This window comes from Schistocerca serialis, chromosome 4 (assembly GCF_023864345.2).
Source record: "Schistocerca serialis cubense isolate TAMUIC-IGC-003099 chromosome 4, iqSchSeri2.2, whole genome shotgun sequence".
In the NCBI taxonomy this organism is placed as follows: Eukaryota; Metazoa; Arthropoda; class Insecta; order Orthoptera; family Acrididae; genus Schistocerca; species Schistocerca serialis.
In genome coordinates this window covers 944,112,048-944,125,583 of record NC_064641.1, presented here as the reverse complement: position 1 = coordinate 944,125,583, position 13,536 = coordinate 944,112,048, and the positions used below count along the sequence as shown (strand labels likewise).

Here is a 13,536-nt window from a genome sequence, read left to right as displayed (position 1 = left end):
AGAATGAAAACTGTATTTTTACAAAAATAGTGTGCATTTCTTTTGGAGTGATCCTCGTACTTTACCAATCTTACTGTCTATAAAATTTAATAATTGTGACTAAGGATGACTTATGTTGCTGTCAAATGTAGTAACTCAGACAGAGTAATAGAGCAACAAACAGTTTTTGGAATGTATGCACTGTGATATAAAGGTGCCACTGGGATGATGCACTAGTGAAGGACACTCAACAAGGTGAAAATGTAGCTAGTCATAGGAAACTAATAAACGATGGCAATACTGAGTATGATGCCATATCAGAGCAACTTCACATTACAGTTGAATACATGATCCACAACTGAAACAACTCTCTTATATTGTTACTACACAGCTACACAACAGTTGTTGAAAACACTGCCATAAGCTAGAAGCAGGCTAGTTTCCGTGTAATGAACTTACGAGTAAACAAAATAAGTCAGAGGAACTAACTCTGGGATTAGTTAAAGATGTACAACATAAATCAAAACTGAAATGATTTTACATTGATTCCAAATTAAACTGAGTGGTGCATGGTATAACGTCCTAGACATTCAAATAAAATGCAGCAACATGACACTCCTTAATGTTTGCAAGAATACTCTCCATGTAAATGGGTGGGAAGAACTTTACCTTAATTACTATATAAACACAACCTTAAGAAAATAAATTGTAGCACTCTTTCACTTTATTCCTGCTGCATAAATCTTAGAATAAACTGTTCTGATTAAACTGAGTGTATGCAACACCTTATCTGTATTTTAATGCTGTGAAGTGATTTTCTGTAACACAAGATTCTACAGTTACTGGCAGAAACTACACTCATGTTCATAAATGAAGGATAATTAATGCACTCATGTTCATAAATGAAGGATAATTAATGCTGATACATGCTGAAACAAAGCTTTGGTGGGCAGTTTGTGGGTTTAAATCACGTCGGGGTATGACCATGCGGTGCATTTGACCTTCAGTTGTCACACAGTGGCGCTGGCAGCAGTCCACATACGCAGAGGTGTGTTGGTGTATGTCAGAGTACAGTGCAGTTAGTAAGTGTGCAGACGTTTTCAGACATGCTATTAGTGACTGTGTGTTGAAAATGACTCAAAGAACACATATTGATTTCGTTATGAGGGGTAGAATACTAGGGAGGCTGGAGGCTGGTCAAACACAGCAGGTCATAGCATGGGCCATCCGTGTGCCAGAAAGTGTGATCTCAAGACTATGGCAACGATTTCAGCAGACATGAAACATGTCCAGGCACTACAGTACGGGATGTCCTCAGTGTACAACACCACAAGAAGACCGATATCTCACCATCAGTGCCTGCAGACGGCCACGGAGTACTGCAGGTAGCCTTGCTTGGGACCTTACCACAGCCACTAGAACAGTTGTCTCCAGACACACAGTCTACAGACGACTGAACAGACATGGTTTATTCGCCCAGAGACCTGCAAGGTGCATTCCACTGACCCTGGTCACAGGAGAGCCCATAAAGCTTGGTACATGGTCATTGGAACAGTGGTCCCAGGTTATGTTCACGGATGAGTCCAGGTATAGTCTGAACAGTGATTCTCATCGGGTTTTCATCTATCGTGAACCAGATACCAACCCCTTAATGTCCTTGAAAGGGACCTGTATGGAGGTCGTGGGTTGGTGGTGTGGGGTGGGATTATGATTGGTGCATGTACACCCCTGCATGTCTTTGACAGAGGAACTGTAACAGGTCAGGTGTATCGGGACGTCATTTTGCACCAGTATGTCCACCTTTTCAGGGGTGCAGTGGGTCCCACCTTCCTCCTGATGGATGATAACGCACGGCCCCACCGAGATGCCATCATGGAGGAGTACCTTGAAACAGAAGATATCAGGCGAATGGAGTGGCCTGCCTGTTCTCCAGACCTTAACCCCATCGAGCACATCTGGGATGCTCTCGGTTGACATATCGCTGCACGTCTTCAAACTCCTACGACACTTCAGGAGCTCCAACAGGCACTGGTGCAAGAATGGGGGGCTATACCCCAGCAGCTGCTCAACCACCTGATCCAGAGTATGCCAACTCGTTGTGCGACCTGTTTACGTCTGATATTAAACTATTCCAAACTCTGAGTGGAATAAGCAACTACTAGAATGTAACTGTGTCTCAGTAAAATAATATAGGCACAGCAATAACTAATTGTTACCCGTATGCAACAATACTGACAACCTGTATCAAAATTTAGATGAACAGCTGTTATGAGAAGTAACTACATTAGGAAACACCCTGGTGTCATTCTGACGGAGGAAAATAGGAGCACTCCGTTTTTGGCTTTCCCTGTGTAGCATTGTAATATGCTACTGTAAGTTTTATAGCTTCTAATTACATACATAGTTATAATGAACTACATGAGGTTTAATACAGAATTAACCTTAACAGATTTCTTCTTGTTGGGCAGAACAGGCTCAACAAATTGAAAGGAAGATGTAAATATTTCTGCACAGAATAGCTGGAAAACATAAAGACTTTACTAGGAAAAACTGGCCCAGTTTAAACCTTAGGCCAATATCAAGGGCACAGATGGATGTGTTCACAATCTGATAACATTTGACAATGATGAGATTGAAACTAGCCATTAGTGCTGGACAAAGTATTTACTTCATCTGAATAGCTTGCACAGAAACAGTTATGACTTTTTGACATTTGAAACTGTTGGAAGCAAATTATCCAAAAACTACATGCTATATGGACCAAATGATAATTTTTGTGCATTCAGTCGAAAGTACTACACCAATATGAATTATAGGACCTTCCTCTGCTTTCACTGGACCAAATACAGTTTAACTGAATGTGTGACACTTAGAAATTTCTTGTGACATCTGATAAATGTCCTAGCATGTAAGTGGTTCATAAATTAAAATGTGCTATGCTTCCGTTTCTTAAAAGAAGCAGTGAAGATGTCATTCTTTTTCTTAATTTAATTGTTTAATAATGCATTGGTGGATGCATTGACTAACAACTTCAGTATTTAGTCTGTCGAATGACCTTTACTGCAAACAAAGTCTGTTAAGAAGAAACTTTTCTCCTGAACAGAATTAATGGTTACATTTTGAACAAGCACCCTTTGACTGTTGGATGACAAAAATTTCTGGTCATTAGGGGCAGATATTAATTTCTGTACAGTAATATAATTATAAATAACAACATTCACATCAAGTTTGCAGGAGAGCTTCTGTAAAGTTAGGAAGGTAGGAGACGAGGTACTGGCAGAAGTAAAGCTGTGGGGACGGGGCGTGAGTCGTGCTTGGGTAGCTCAGTTGGTAGATCACTTGCTTGCAAAAGGCAAAGGTCCCGAGTTCGAGTCTCGGTCCGGCACACAGTTTTAATCTGCCAGGAAGTTTAATATTGGCACACACTCCTCTGCAGAGTGAAAATCTCATTCTGGAATCATTCACATCATCAGGCTGAGGGAAAAAAAACAGACTACCCCTGTCCAAATTTTTGATTAAACTAAGATGTTGTTCACCATGCAGGCACATTTCTTTGTCTAAGAGAAGGTATTTGCTGCACACCTCACACTGCTGTTTCTTTAGTACACAATATCCTGCTAAATATGTTAATATTGGAAGGTATGTATCTGCCTGCCTGTCATCTTCCTCCAAATACGTAATGTCAACCATAAACTCAGAGTCTGTTTGTGTAGTCTCTTTTGTGTCATCATTACAATTAAAGGTGAACCCTTCAGCAACAGGCAGTTTACCAAAAGTACTTGAATTCCACATGAGTGGTAACATGTTGTGCATCCTCATCTTTGCTTCCACCTCAAATATCTGTCTCACAGATATGAGATACTGAGAGCCATCCGTTGATCGGTAACTGCTAAACCTTGCTTTCAGAGAATCAGTTTGAATTTTTCCAGGCAAAAAATAAGTGAAACCAAGCTCTTTCGTACAGTACCTTGCCATCTCAGTCAAACCATAGGTTGTGTGTGTCAGAGCTATATGAGTTTCCTTTGTAAGGGTATTATTTTTCAGGCCAAAGTCCTTCCACCTGTCGAGCCACACAAGAAACTTTTCCAGAAAAACTAGTTTTTCATCATTATTACTTAAAGGCAGAGGGCACTGAAAGGGATCATTTAGTTGAACACGTTTGTGAACTGTCTTAACATTTACAATTTTCCACCATGTAAGTATAATTTTAATAAATTCTGCAGTTGTTTGGTAATGTAATAAGTTTTTCTGTTCCCCTACTGTTGAAACGGCTTCAGCTGTATATTCATTGAATACCTGCAAAACATGGCTCACATTCTGTTTCTCAAGTGAAGATGGATAAAGAGACTTCGAAGTAGGGCCATAAAAGTGCTTAAGTAGACCATTACATTCAATCTTATGAAGCTGCCTCAGTGGTTCAAAAGATGCGATTAACACCTGACAATCATCACTGCTTCCGTCAAATTGTGGATATTTGAGCAAAGCTTGAGAGTCCTTTTGATTAACCTAGTTATTATGTATACACTTAAGGATGTGGACAGAATCAATTATAAAAAATAGTGGCAGAGTTGGATTAGCTGGCTGTGGGTAAACGATACTAAGTGCCTTAGATTTCCTATTGATAGCATTGTTGTCACTAACTACACAAATAACTCTGAAGCCAACATCATGAAGGCCACATAATATTTTCTTCACATACAGAAATTACTGTTCGGCTACAAGGTTTCTCACTGGAAGGAGATGCACTGCTTCTTTACAAGAAGGCAGCAATGATTGTATCATAAAGACATATGCTGTAGTAGCAGCCTTGTTGCTATCAAATGCTACCCCCACAATGTTTCCTCCGTTATAATCAAAATAAGGTTTAATATGAATTTCATCCATCATTAAAGAAATGGTACAATCACTTTCCTGCAAAGATTTAAATCTTTCCTTAATATACACTTTGTTCATTATGAGGACCATTGCTATATGAGGAACATATTTTCTGTAAAGTTCTTGGATGAGGAAGAATAAGATTGCCAGAAGACCTGAAAAATTTGTAGGCATGAGGGGAGATAGAATGCAGGATACAACAATATACAGAAAAGTAAGGATTGAACCTATAGTTTTCCTCACTGCTACCATAGCAACTTAACTTGCTCACTTAAGAATTTAATTTGTTTCTGTTTTTCTTCATCTACAGAACTGCAAATATCATTTAAAATGTCCTGTATAAGAAGGCACTGGCTTTTTAATGAATTTTATTTTGCACTTACTAATTCTTTCACTTTGTCTAATACTGTAAACAAATCATTGATATTTGAAAGTTTGTCTGATATTTTGTTACTGCCTGTCTTTCTTATCTCAGTGTTACTTCGATAAGCGGACGTCTTAATTACGTTGGGAGAGGTAGTGTTCAGTAGTGGTAAGACCATGGGCTTGAAGGATGTTGATATAGAGGAAAGTGGCATCAACAGTGATTAATAGGGATCCAGGAGGTTAAGAGGTGAGAATGGTGGAGAGTTCATGAAGGAAGTGGTTGGTATCTTTGACATGGGAGGCTAGGTTTTGGGCAGTTGGTTGGAGATATTGTTCAGAGAGGGATGAAATTCTGTCAGTGGGTGCACAATAACCAGCTATTGATGGCGTGTCCAGGATTGTTAGGTTAGGAATTTTAGGGAGTATGTGGAAGGTGGGTGTGCTGGTTTTCATAGGGGTGAGGAGAAAAATTAAACCTGGAGGAGGTTCTGGGTAGACCCAGGAAGACCCAGGTGCAAGTTCTGCCCAGTCCACCCACCAAGCACTTTCTATTCCAGTCCTGCTGAATGCTTATCTCTACCCCTTCAGAGTCTGAACCACGTGTGAAAGCAGCCAGCTCTTCTGCAGTCATTGCTAAGCTCTTTACATTTATATGAATACCAACCAGCTGTCTACAAGGTTGAATAGCCATCACCAATCTGTAGCCAAAAAAAAAGAAAAAAGTTGACCACCCTGAGGCACAGCATGTAGCTGAATGTAACATGCTCGATTTCAGTGGATGCTTCACAACAAAGGCCATCTGGGTTCACCCTTCGACCACCAGCTTCTTTGAACTGCAAACCTACTGCCTCCACACCCAACAGTTCCCACCTCCTCTGTTTTATCAGCTCCTCCGAATTCACATCTCCCATCCTCATTGTGCTCCACTCTTTGCCAGCACTACTGATCTTTTCCCGTCTCTGCTGTTCCCATTTTCTACATCTTCCACCCCTTCCCCCTCCACCCCACCCCACCCCATCTCCATCACAATCTCATGACACCACACTATGCAGCCTTGTCTCGCCTCACTCATCTAGCCCCGACATACTCTTGTCAGGCAGCACTGACTCTCCCCCCCCCCCTCCCCCCACCTATACCCTGCTACCCCTTCCTTTTCCCCTCCCACTCCAGATTGAGGCTTCTTCTCAACACAGCACCTTTGCATTTTGTTTGGCTGCAGCAACCCAAGAGAGTGAGTGGTCATATTATTCTTTTACACTCTTGTGTGCAACAAAGTCTTCCTTCCTCAGTGACACATTACTTCACATGTGATTCCATAAGACAGTATCGGATGAAAATATAGACACAAGTGATTTTCAGTTCAGGTTCTAAGCAGTATTAATACCTAAGACTTAAGAATATTTTGTATTGTTGATTGATGTAGTGTCAAGCATTATTTCTAATGGTGTGTTCATAATTGCTTGTATTTTGTTTTATCCAAGTCCAGTGACAGTCCATTTGCAGAGAATAACACATTAATTTTCAATAAAATATTATTTACAATTAATGGTGTTATCTCTCATTATAAAGATGCTGTTTTATCGTGTACACTCCCAGGGATTCTTAATGAAACAATCTGCATGCTCGTACACTACGTCGTCTCCGGGATGTGGAAAGAAGTTAAAGGCATACTTTTAATTTAGGTTCAATACAGTGAAAAAAGATTAATAATAAATTGTAGTAATTCTGATTATAAATTAACAAAAAATATTAAACTTAAGTTACTCTTCAATATGATAGGAGGAATTGTCAAACAGAAAATTCATACATTATCTACATGACATTTAATGTGCTCTGGTAGGTTGTTGAATACGAATACCCTTGCATCTGACTCCCAAATGCACTAGTATTAAGCTGTTTGAAGTCTCAATTATTGCTTCAGGTTCTAGTCTTATATTAATGCTTTTTGCAATTTTTTGTAAAAATAAGTAAATATTTTTGATTAGAAAGGAGATAAATGAATGTATGTAGTGTGAAGTAGTTGTCAAAATATTTTGTTGTTTTTGTTGGTGAATCACTTGACATGGAGAACTAGTATGAAGATTTTTTGTCGATGTAACTCTGTGGCTAGGATTTTAATTTTTCAAGTCAAACTAGTGTGTCAGTATTGAAGATGCCAACATATGTGTGAATTCTTGAAGGCCGTAGATTTCAGAGTTTGTCTGTATCCATAGTTTTTGTGGTTCCTTCAGAATCCATGTGACTGGTTGTTGTCCAATTACGGGCACATTGGTTACTGACTGGGGTAGTGTGTTCTTTACTCTCACAAACTGTGACAGTTTGTGATTGATTGTCCAATGGTTCCATCAGTTACTTAGAACTGGGGAGTGTGTCAGTTCCCAGAGCAGACAGGCAACAGCACCCATTGGGTGAAAAGAGATTGACTGAGATCCACACCTGGGCTCGTTTGCTGATTTTGGTCTGCTCTAAGTACTTTATTCCTCTGGTACCTGTCATATCTGGTGGGCACTCCCTTATACACCATTTGAGGAGATTTATGAAAACTGTTGTCCATTTGAGAAGCTGTCTGCAAGAGGTTCTAGAATGCCCACCGCACCACCTATTATTGCTTTTACACACTTCTGTGCAATCAACACACTTTTCCCTTGACAATGTGTTACCCCTGAATATGTCGTAAGACAGTAGTGACTGAAAATAGAAAAAATAACTTGACCCTATTACGTTAGCATCTCCATAACCTGACTTTCATCTATAAGACAGAATTTGCAGAACTTAAATGTGAAAAAGATCTCTAGCTTGTCACTTCCATTTCAGATTATTAAAAATATAAACACTGAAGAATTTATAATATTCTGTCCCATTTATTGATTTATCCTCGTGCATTATTTCTAATGAAGTGGTAGGGACCTGCATGTAATCTGCATCTATTTCTATATGTTTGTTCTGCAGTCAACACTCGAGTGATCGTCAGAGGGTTCATAGACCACTTACAGAACATTTTTCTACTGTTCCACTCTCGAATAGCATTTGGAAAAATGAGCATGTAAATACTACTATGCCAGCTGTGATTTATTTCAACGCGGTCATTTCTACCTATGTAGGTGGGAGTCAACAAAGAGTTTTAACATTCATGAGAGAAAGTGGATAAGTTGTGGGTATTTATCTCTTTACTGGATCTTTATGTGCTTCTTCCCGTCCATTTATGTATGCAGCACAGGACAAAGGACTGCTTACATGTCCCTGTTTTGTGCAGTAATTAGCCTCGTGTTGTCTGTCTGGCCCGTATGGGGGCGATATGTATGATGATGTAGTGGGCTCCCAGATTCCCCGTTTAATACTGTTTCTGGAAACATTCTAAGGAGGCCTTCTTAGCATAGCTGGCATCCATCTTTGAGCATCTGGTATTTCAGGTTTTTCAACTTCTGTGTGACAGTGTCCTTAACATCGAAGGTATATTTCACCATTTGTGCTGCCCCATTTTTTCTCTTTACATTCAATATCCCTGTTGGTCCTACCTGGTACTGTCCCATACATTTGAGCAATATTCTAAGACAGGATGCACAAATCTTTGGTGAAAAGTCTTGTTTTTAGACTGTATTTAATAGCCGAAGGCAATTCCCGATGACATGACATGCCTACAAAATAGTGCTGATCCCTCTGTAGTGTTCACTGCTCTGCTGGCAGTTGTCTGTCTGCTGAATCAGGGAATAGAGGGCAATAATCTGGCCTATTGCTTGGCTGCATTGTACCTCAAACTGGTCAGTTATTAGGAATAATTTTTATCTCGACCTGCCCATGTCGTTTTACATTTAGCTTGTTGTGCAGTGGGATGATTCCTCAATGTGCAGTACTTATGACATCACAATCACATATATCACATTTTAACACACTGCCTTTTGATTTTAGACATTAAGCAGGGACCTGCTACATATATATTTTAGATGATGGTGATGAAAACTGTTTAAAATTCTATCTCTTGTCCAGACTCCTGTTTAAGCTTTTGGACCTCAGATTTTAATGTATAGTGGAAATCTGCCTCATACTTTTGTTTTAGACCAGTGAAAAGCCAAGTATGTTTTTTCCACTGTACTGTTTTAGAGCATACTCTCTCAACTCTCTCTCTAGAATCAAAAGCTTTAGAAGCAACATAAAATATATATTTAGTTAGAATTTAAGAATAGCCACAAAAGCATGCATCTCTGTGTTTGTGTGTGCATATCTGACTTTGTTAAGAGAAATGTTAAATTTTCTTTGTAGAAGAAATTTAATTTCTTATCACTGTTAACCACACTTAGCTCATAAAATTTAAATACTAGTTCAAAAGACCTAGTTGTCATGCACCCTGACACCACCACCATTAGTCACACCCTCCAGATACTTGGAATGTAAGAATTGCGTTTTAATGTTTTATTGCAAGTGTGGCATACTATCTGACTTAAAACTTCCTTAAGATTGGACTCTGTACAGTACAAAAGAATGACTTTCAAAGAGTTTAGTGTCACTGCTTTTCTTCTCTCCAGTGTCTTTCACTGGTTTGGTAATTCTGTGTACAACACCTGAGAACACTTGAGTGGCCAATTGTAGTGGTGTTCACTGTAATAAAAGTCTCCAGTAAATTGTTTTTTAATTATCCATGTATTTCTAGTTTGGATTGTTATTACTGTTCAGATTTGCTGCAGACTTGGAAAAGCACTTGGGCCAGAAAGAAGCGAGCGCCAACACGCACATGGAGGGGACGGCACCCAGACTGCGGCTGCGGCCCCCACCGCAGCAGGTGGCTCGACGCCCTTCATCACGGAGTGCTGCTCTGCCTGCCGGCTGGTCTGCCACTGTGCGCAATGTGCTCTACTCAAAGACTGTCAATTTAGAATGGCAACAACAACAGCAGCAGCAGGAACCTCAGCAAATGCAGCAACACCATGTACAACAAAAACAACAACAACAACAAGGCTGTCCAGACTTATTGCATTTTGGTGTATGTAAGCAGGTAGGGTGGTTGTTGATTTTTTCTTTTTTTTAATATAGACAATGCTGTCTATTTCTGTGTCATCTTTTTCCAACCACACTTGGAAAATTTCCTGCAAAGGGAACTAAAAAAGTAGGAGCATATTTGTATGTGATACATAGTTAAGTACGTAGCCCTCTACAGCCAGATCCATTATATGTAAAATGCCATTTTGGCGTTAAGTGCTCCATTCTGTAAAACAAAATAAAAACAGTAAGACAGAGGCTCTCAATTCAACTGAGTTTCATTGGTCCTCTTTGGAATGATAAAACTGCTGGTCAACATGAAGAGTACTGCTGTCAGTACTTTTTATGTTTGTTGGCTTTTGTTTTATTCATATTATCTAGTTTTGCAGGTTCTCACAGTTTCATTAAGAAGGATTTTATGAGAAAGATATATACTCTGTGTGAATTCTTGGCAGAAATTAAATTCATTGTTCCATTTTGAAATATAATAGCTCTGATATGCAGACATTTACTGTGCAAAAATAGCTTTCGAGTTTTCTCCCATACACCATTTTCACATTCTGACTTTGCAGCACTTCAAACTTCTTTCTCATTTTCTTCCTTCATTAAATTAATTGTTGTTTCAAGATTCACAGGTGCAAGAGTGTCCTGTTTGGAAATCCATGTTCCTGTAAAAACTAAAACTTATCTAGTGGTGTTATGGTCTCATTCTCTGGAACCATGTTCAGTAATTCTTCTGAGTTGGTAATATGTTTTAACTGTGCAAAGATAAATCATTAACAACACTGTATCTGAAACATTGCTTGATTTCTTCTGCCAAATAAAATGCAGTAATATTTCATGTAACAGTTACAATTTTTTTCTGTAAATTATTGCCTGTTCTTTGACTCTTTATGTTACATGGCTAAACAGAAGAGACAAATTACCCGAAACTCAAATTTACTCAAACACCTCAGATCTGTTGCAGACATTGAATCTATTTTTACAAATTCTTCTTCTGAAAATATGTAACATTTTGGCTACATGTGTATTACTTCCCCGTTTCCTGATCCAATACTATTTGTCCAAAAGCAAATATATTTTTATAGTGAAAATAAAGTTAAGAAGATAATTGTTGCTCTTTCTGTTTCCATTCAATTAATATTTTTATGACTGATTTTCCTGTTAATTTTTTGCAACTCTGACTTGTGCTCTTTCCATTCGAAGAACCCACCTTTGATCCAAAGATGGAAGTTACTGTAGCAATTCTAAAAACTAAACTCTCCCACAGAATGTAAAATTCTGAGATATGCACCTACTCTTCAGATTGTGTCAAATATCATATACAGGTCTGGACATACTGTGAAGTAACATTAGCGTATGACCGCTTCGCTTAAATATTTCTGCCTTCACCATTATGCCTCGTGTCTCCTCCTCCTCCTCCTCCTCTCCTCCCCTCCCCTCCCCTCCCCTCCCCTCCTCCCCCCACATTCCCCACTACAGTGGGGGCATGCTGGTGGGCATTGAGGAGGTCATTCTGTTCAAGCTACCTCATTATGTTTCAGCTCAGAACATGTTCTTAGATTGTACAACAAATCAATGTCAAGGATGTTGGACAGTAGTTTTGGGGATCACTTCTACTACCATTCTGTGCCTTTTTACAAGAACAGGGTATGGTTTTTGTTCAAGGGATCTGTGATAGATTATAGTGAGAAGAGGGACTAACTCAACCACAAATTCAGTATAAAATCTGACAGGGCTACCATTGTGGCCTGGAGCTTTGTTCAATTTTAATGATTTCAGCTGTTTCTCAACACCACTGACACTAATACTTATTTCATTCATCTTTTCAGTGGTACAAGTATGAAATTGGGGCAGTTCTTCTGGGTTTTCCTTTGTAAAGGCACATTTGAAAATGGAGTTACGCGTTTCGGCTGTTGATTTGCTACCTTTAATTTAAGTTGTCTCATTCGCTAGGAACTGGACACTTTGGTGCTACTTACAGCCTTACAGTTTATGATGTCACATATCTGGAACTGTTTGTCTTAAAATGTTGTAATTTTGAGGGGATTTAGTGGTATAGGTGGATACTTTCTGAAAAATGTGTTGCGAGTAATGTTAGTAGTAAAGAAGTAATAAACTAATTCAGTCCTGGTACTGAAATTTGATGGCATGAGCAGTGAAAATGTAGTAAGCAACAAACATCTTTTGTTTCATCATTTTGAGTGGGTGTCAGTGAGAGGAAGTTTTGTAAAGGTTTGAAATTATGTGTAATCTTCATTGGAAATCACTAAGTGCTCCCATTCTCAAATACTGGTTGAATGAAGTGTGTGTATTTTGGCGCCATCAGGTACTCTGCCTCAAGACAAGCACAAGTTAACTGTGTTAACCTTTTAACATAAGGTTGTATTTCATAATGAGTAGATTATGATAACATTTTAAAATTTCGGTGAGAATTACGCAAAATATTGAAAATCAAATTTTTATGGCCCCTATACTGAAACTGGTACTGGGTCCTAGGGTAGCATACATACTCGAAGTGTTTATTTTAAATTATCTGCACCCATATATGTTACTTTTGGTTTTTAACATTTTTCCATTGTTTTATTTACTTTTGGTTTTGTTTCTGTGAGTATTTCTGTATGATATTTGTCTCCTTTTGATCCATTCGAAAATAAGGCAGTAATCCAAAGAGAGATTCTCAGACTATGCTGTCATATCCTTTTCTTTTCTTTTCTCTCTCTCTCTCTCTCTCTCTCTCTCTTAATTACAAATGTAATGACAGAGTCTATGTTTGTTGTGTTACAGAAACTTGTCATTGAATTCTTCATATTAAGAATTTGTTCTATGCGCAGTTGCACTTCCTGGAATCCGCACTGATATTTGCCAAGTTGAAGAGAACTAGTTGTAGCAATTCCCAATTGAGGAGAGCTTTTTGTAGGATTTTGTAAATTGGAAATAACTGAAAGAAGATTTGATTGGGGGGGGGGGGGGGGGGTGTCAGAGAGAGTAGACCAGAGATGGCGTTTCGTAAGCACTGTGCTGGCTTTAGTCCAGAGATAAGAACACAGTGAGAAGCAAAGGTAGAATTTGGGGTGTGTGTGTGTGTGTGTGTGGTGTAAGTGCTAATTGTTTATAATGTACCACAGTGCTGTAGGGAAAATACAAACAAACAATTTGATATGAAACACTTGTGTTCTATCAGGCTGAGAAACAACCTCAAGTTGGCTTAGAAAAGCCACTTAATCTGTAGCACATGCATGATGCGTGACTGTTTGATGTCATTTCTTCCTCTTAAGCCAGCAGCTTCCAGTAACATTAGTAAGTTAACCTTTACTGTGACAATAATGAAAGAAAGAGACATTT

General features: G+C 38.9%; 1 protein-coding gene across 3 annotated transcripts in view; it reads left to right on the top strand.

The window, feature by feature from the left end:
* LOC126473599 (activated Cdc42 kinase Ack) overlaps positions 1 to 13,536 on the top strand; it is a 516,119-nt gene that overhangs the window by 388,478 nt on the left and 114,105 nt on the right. For all 3 annotated transcript variants that reach the window (XM_050100753.1, XM_050100752.1, XM_050100754.1), the window contains one exon: positions 9,889 to 10,207. In XM_050100753.1, coding sequence (XP_049956710.1) covers positions 9,889 to 10,207 — 319 coding nt within the window. The remainder of the gene's footprint in view (positions 1 to 9,888; positions 10,208 to 13,536) is intronic.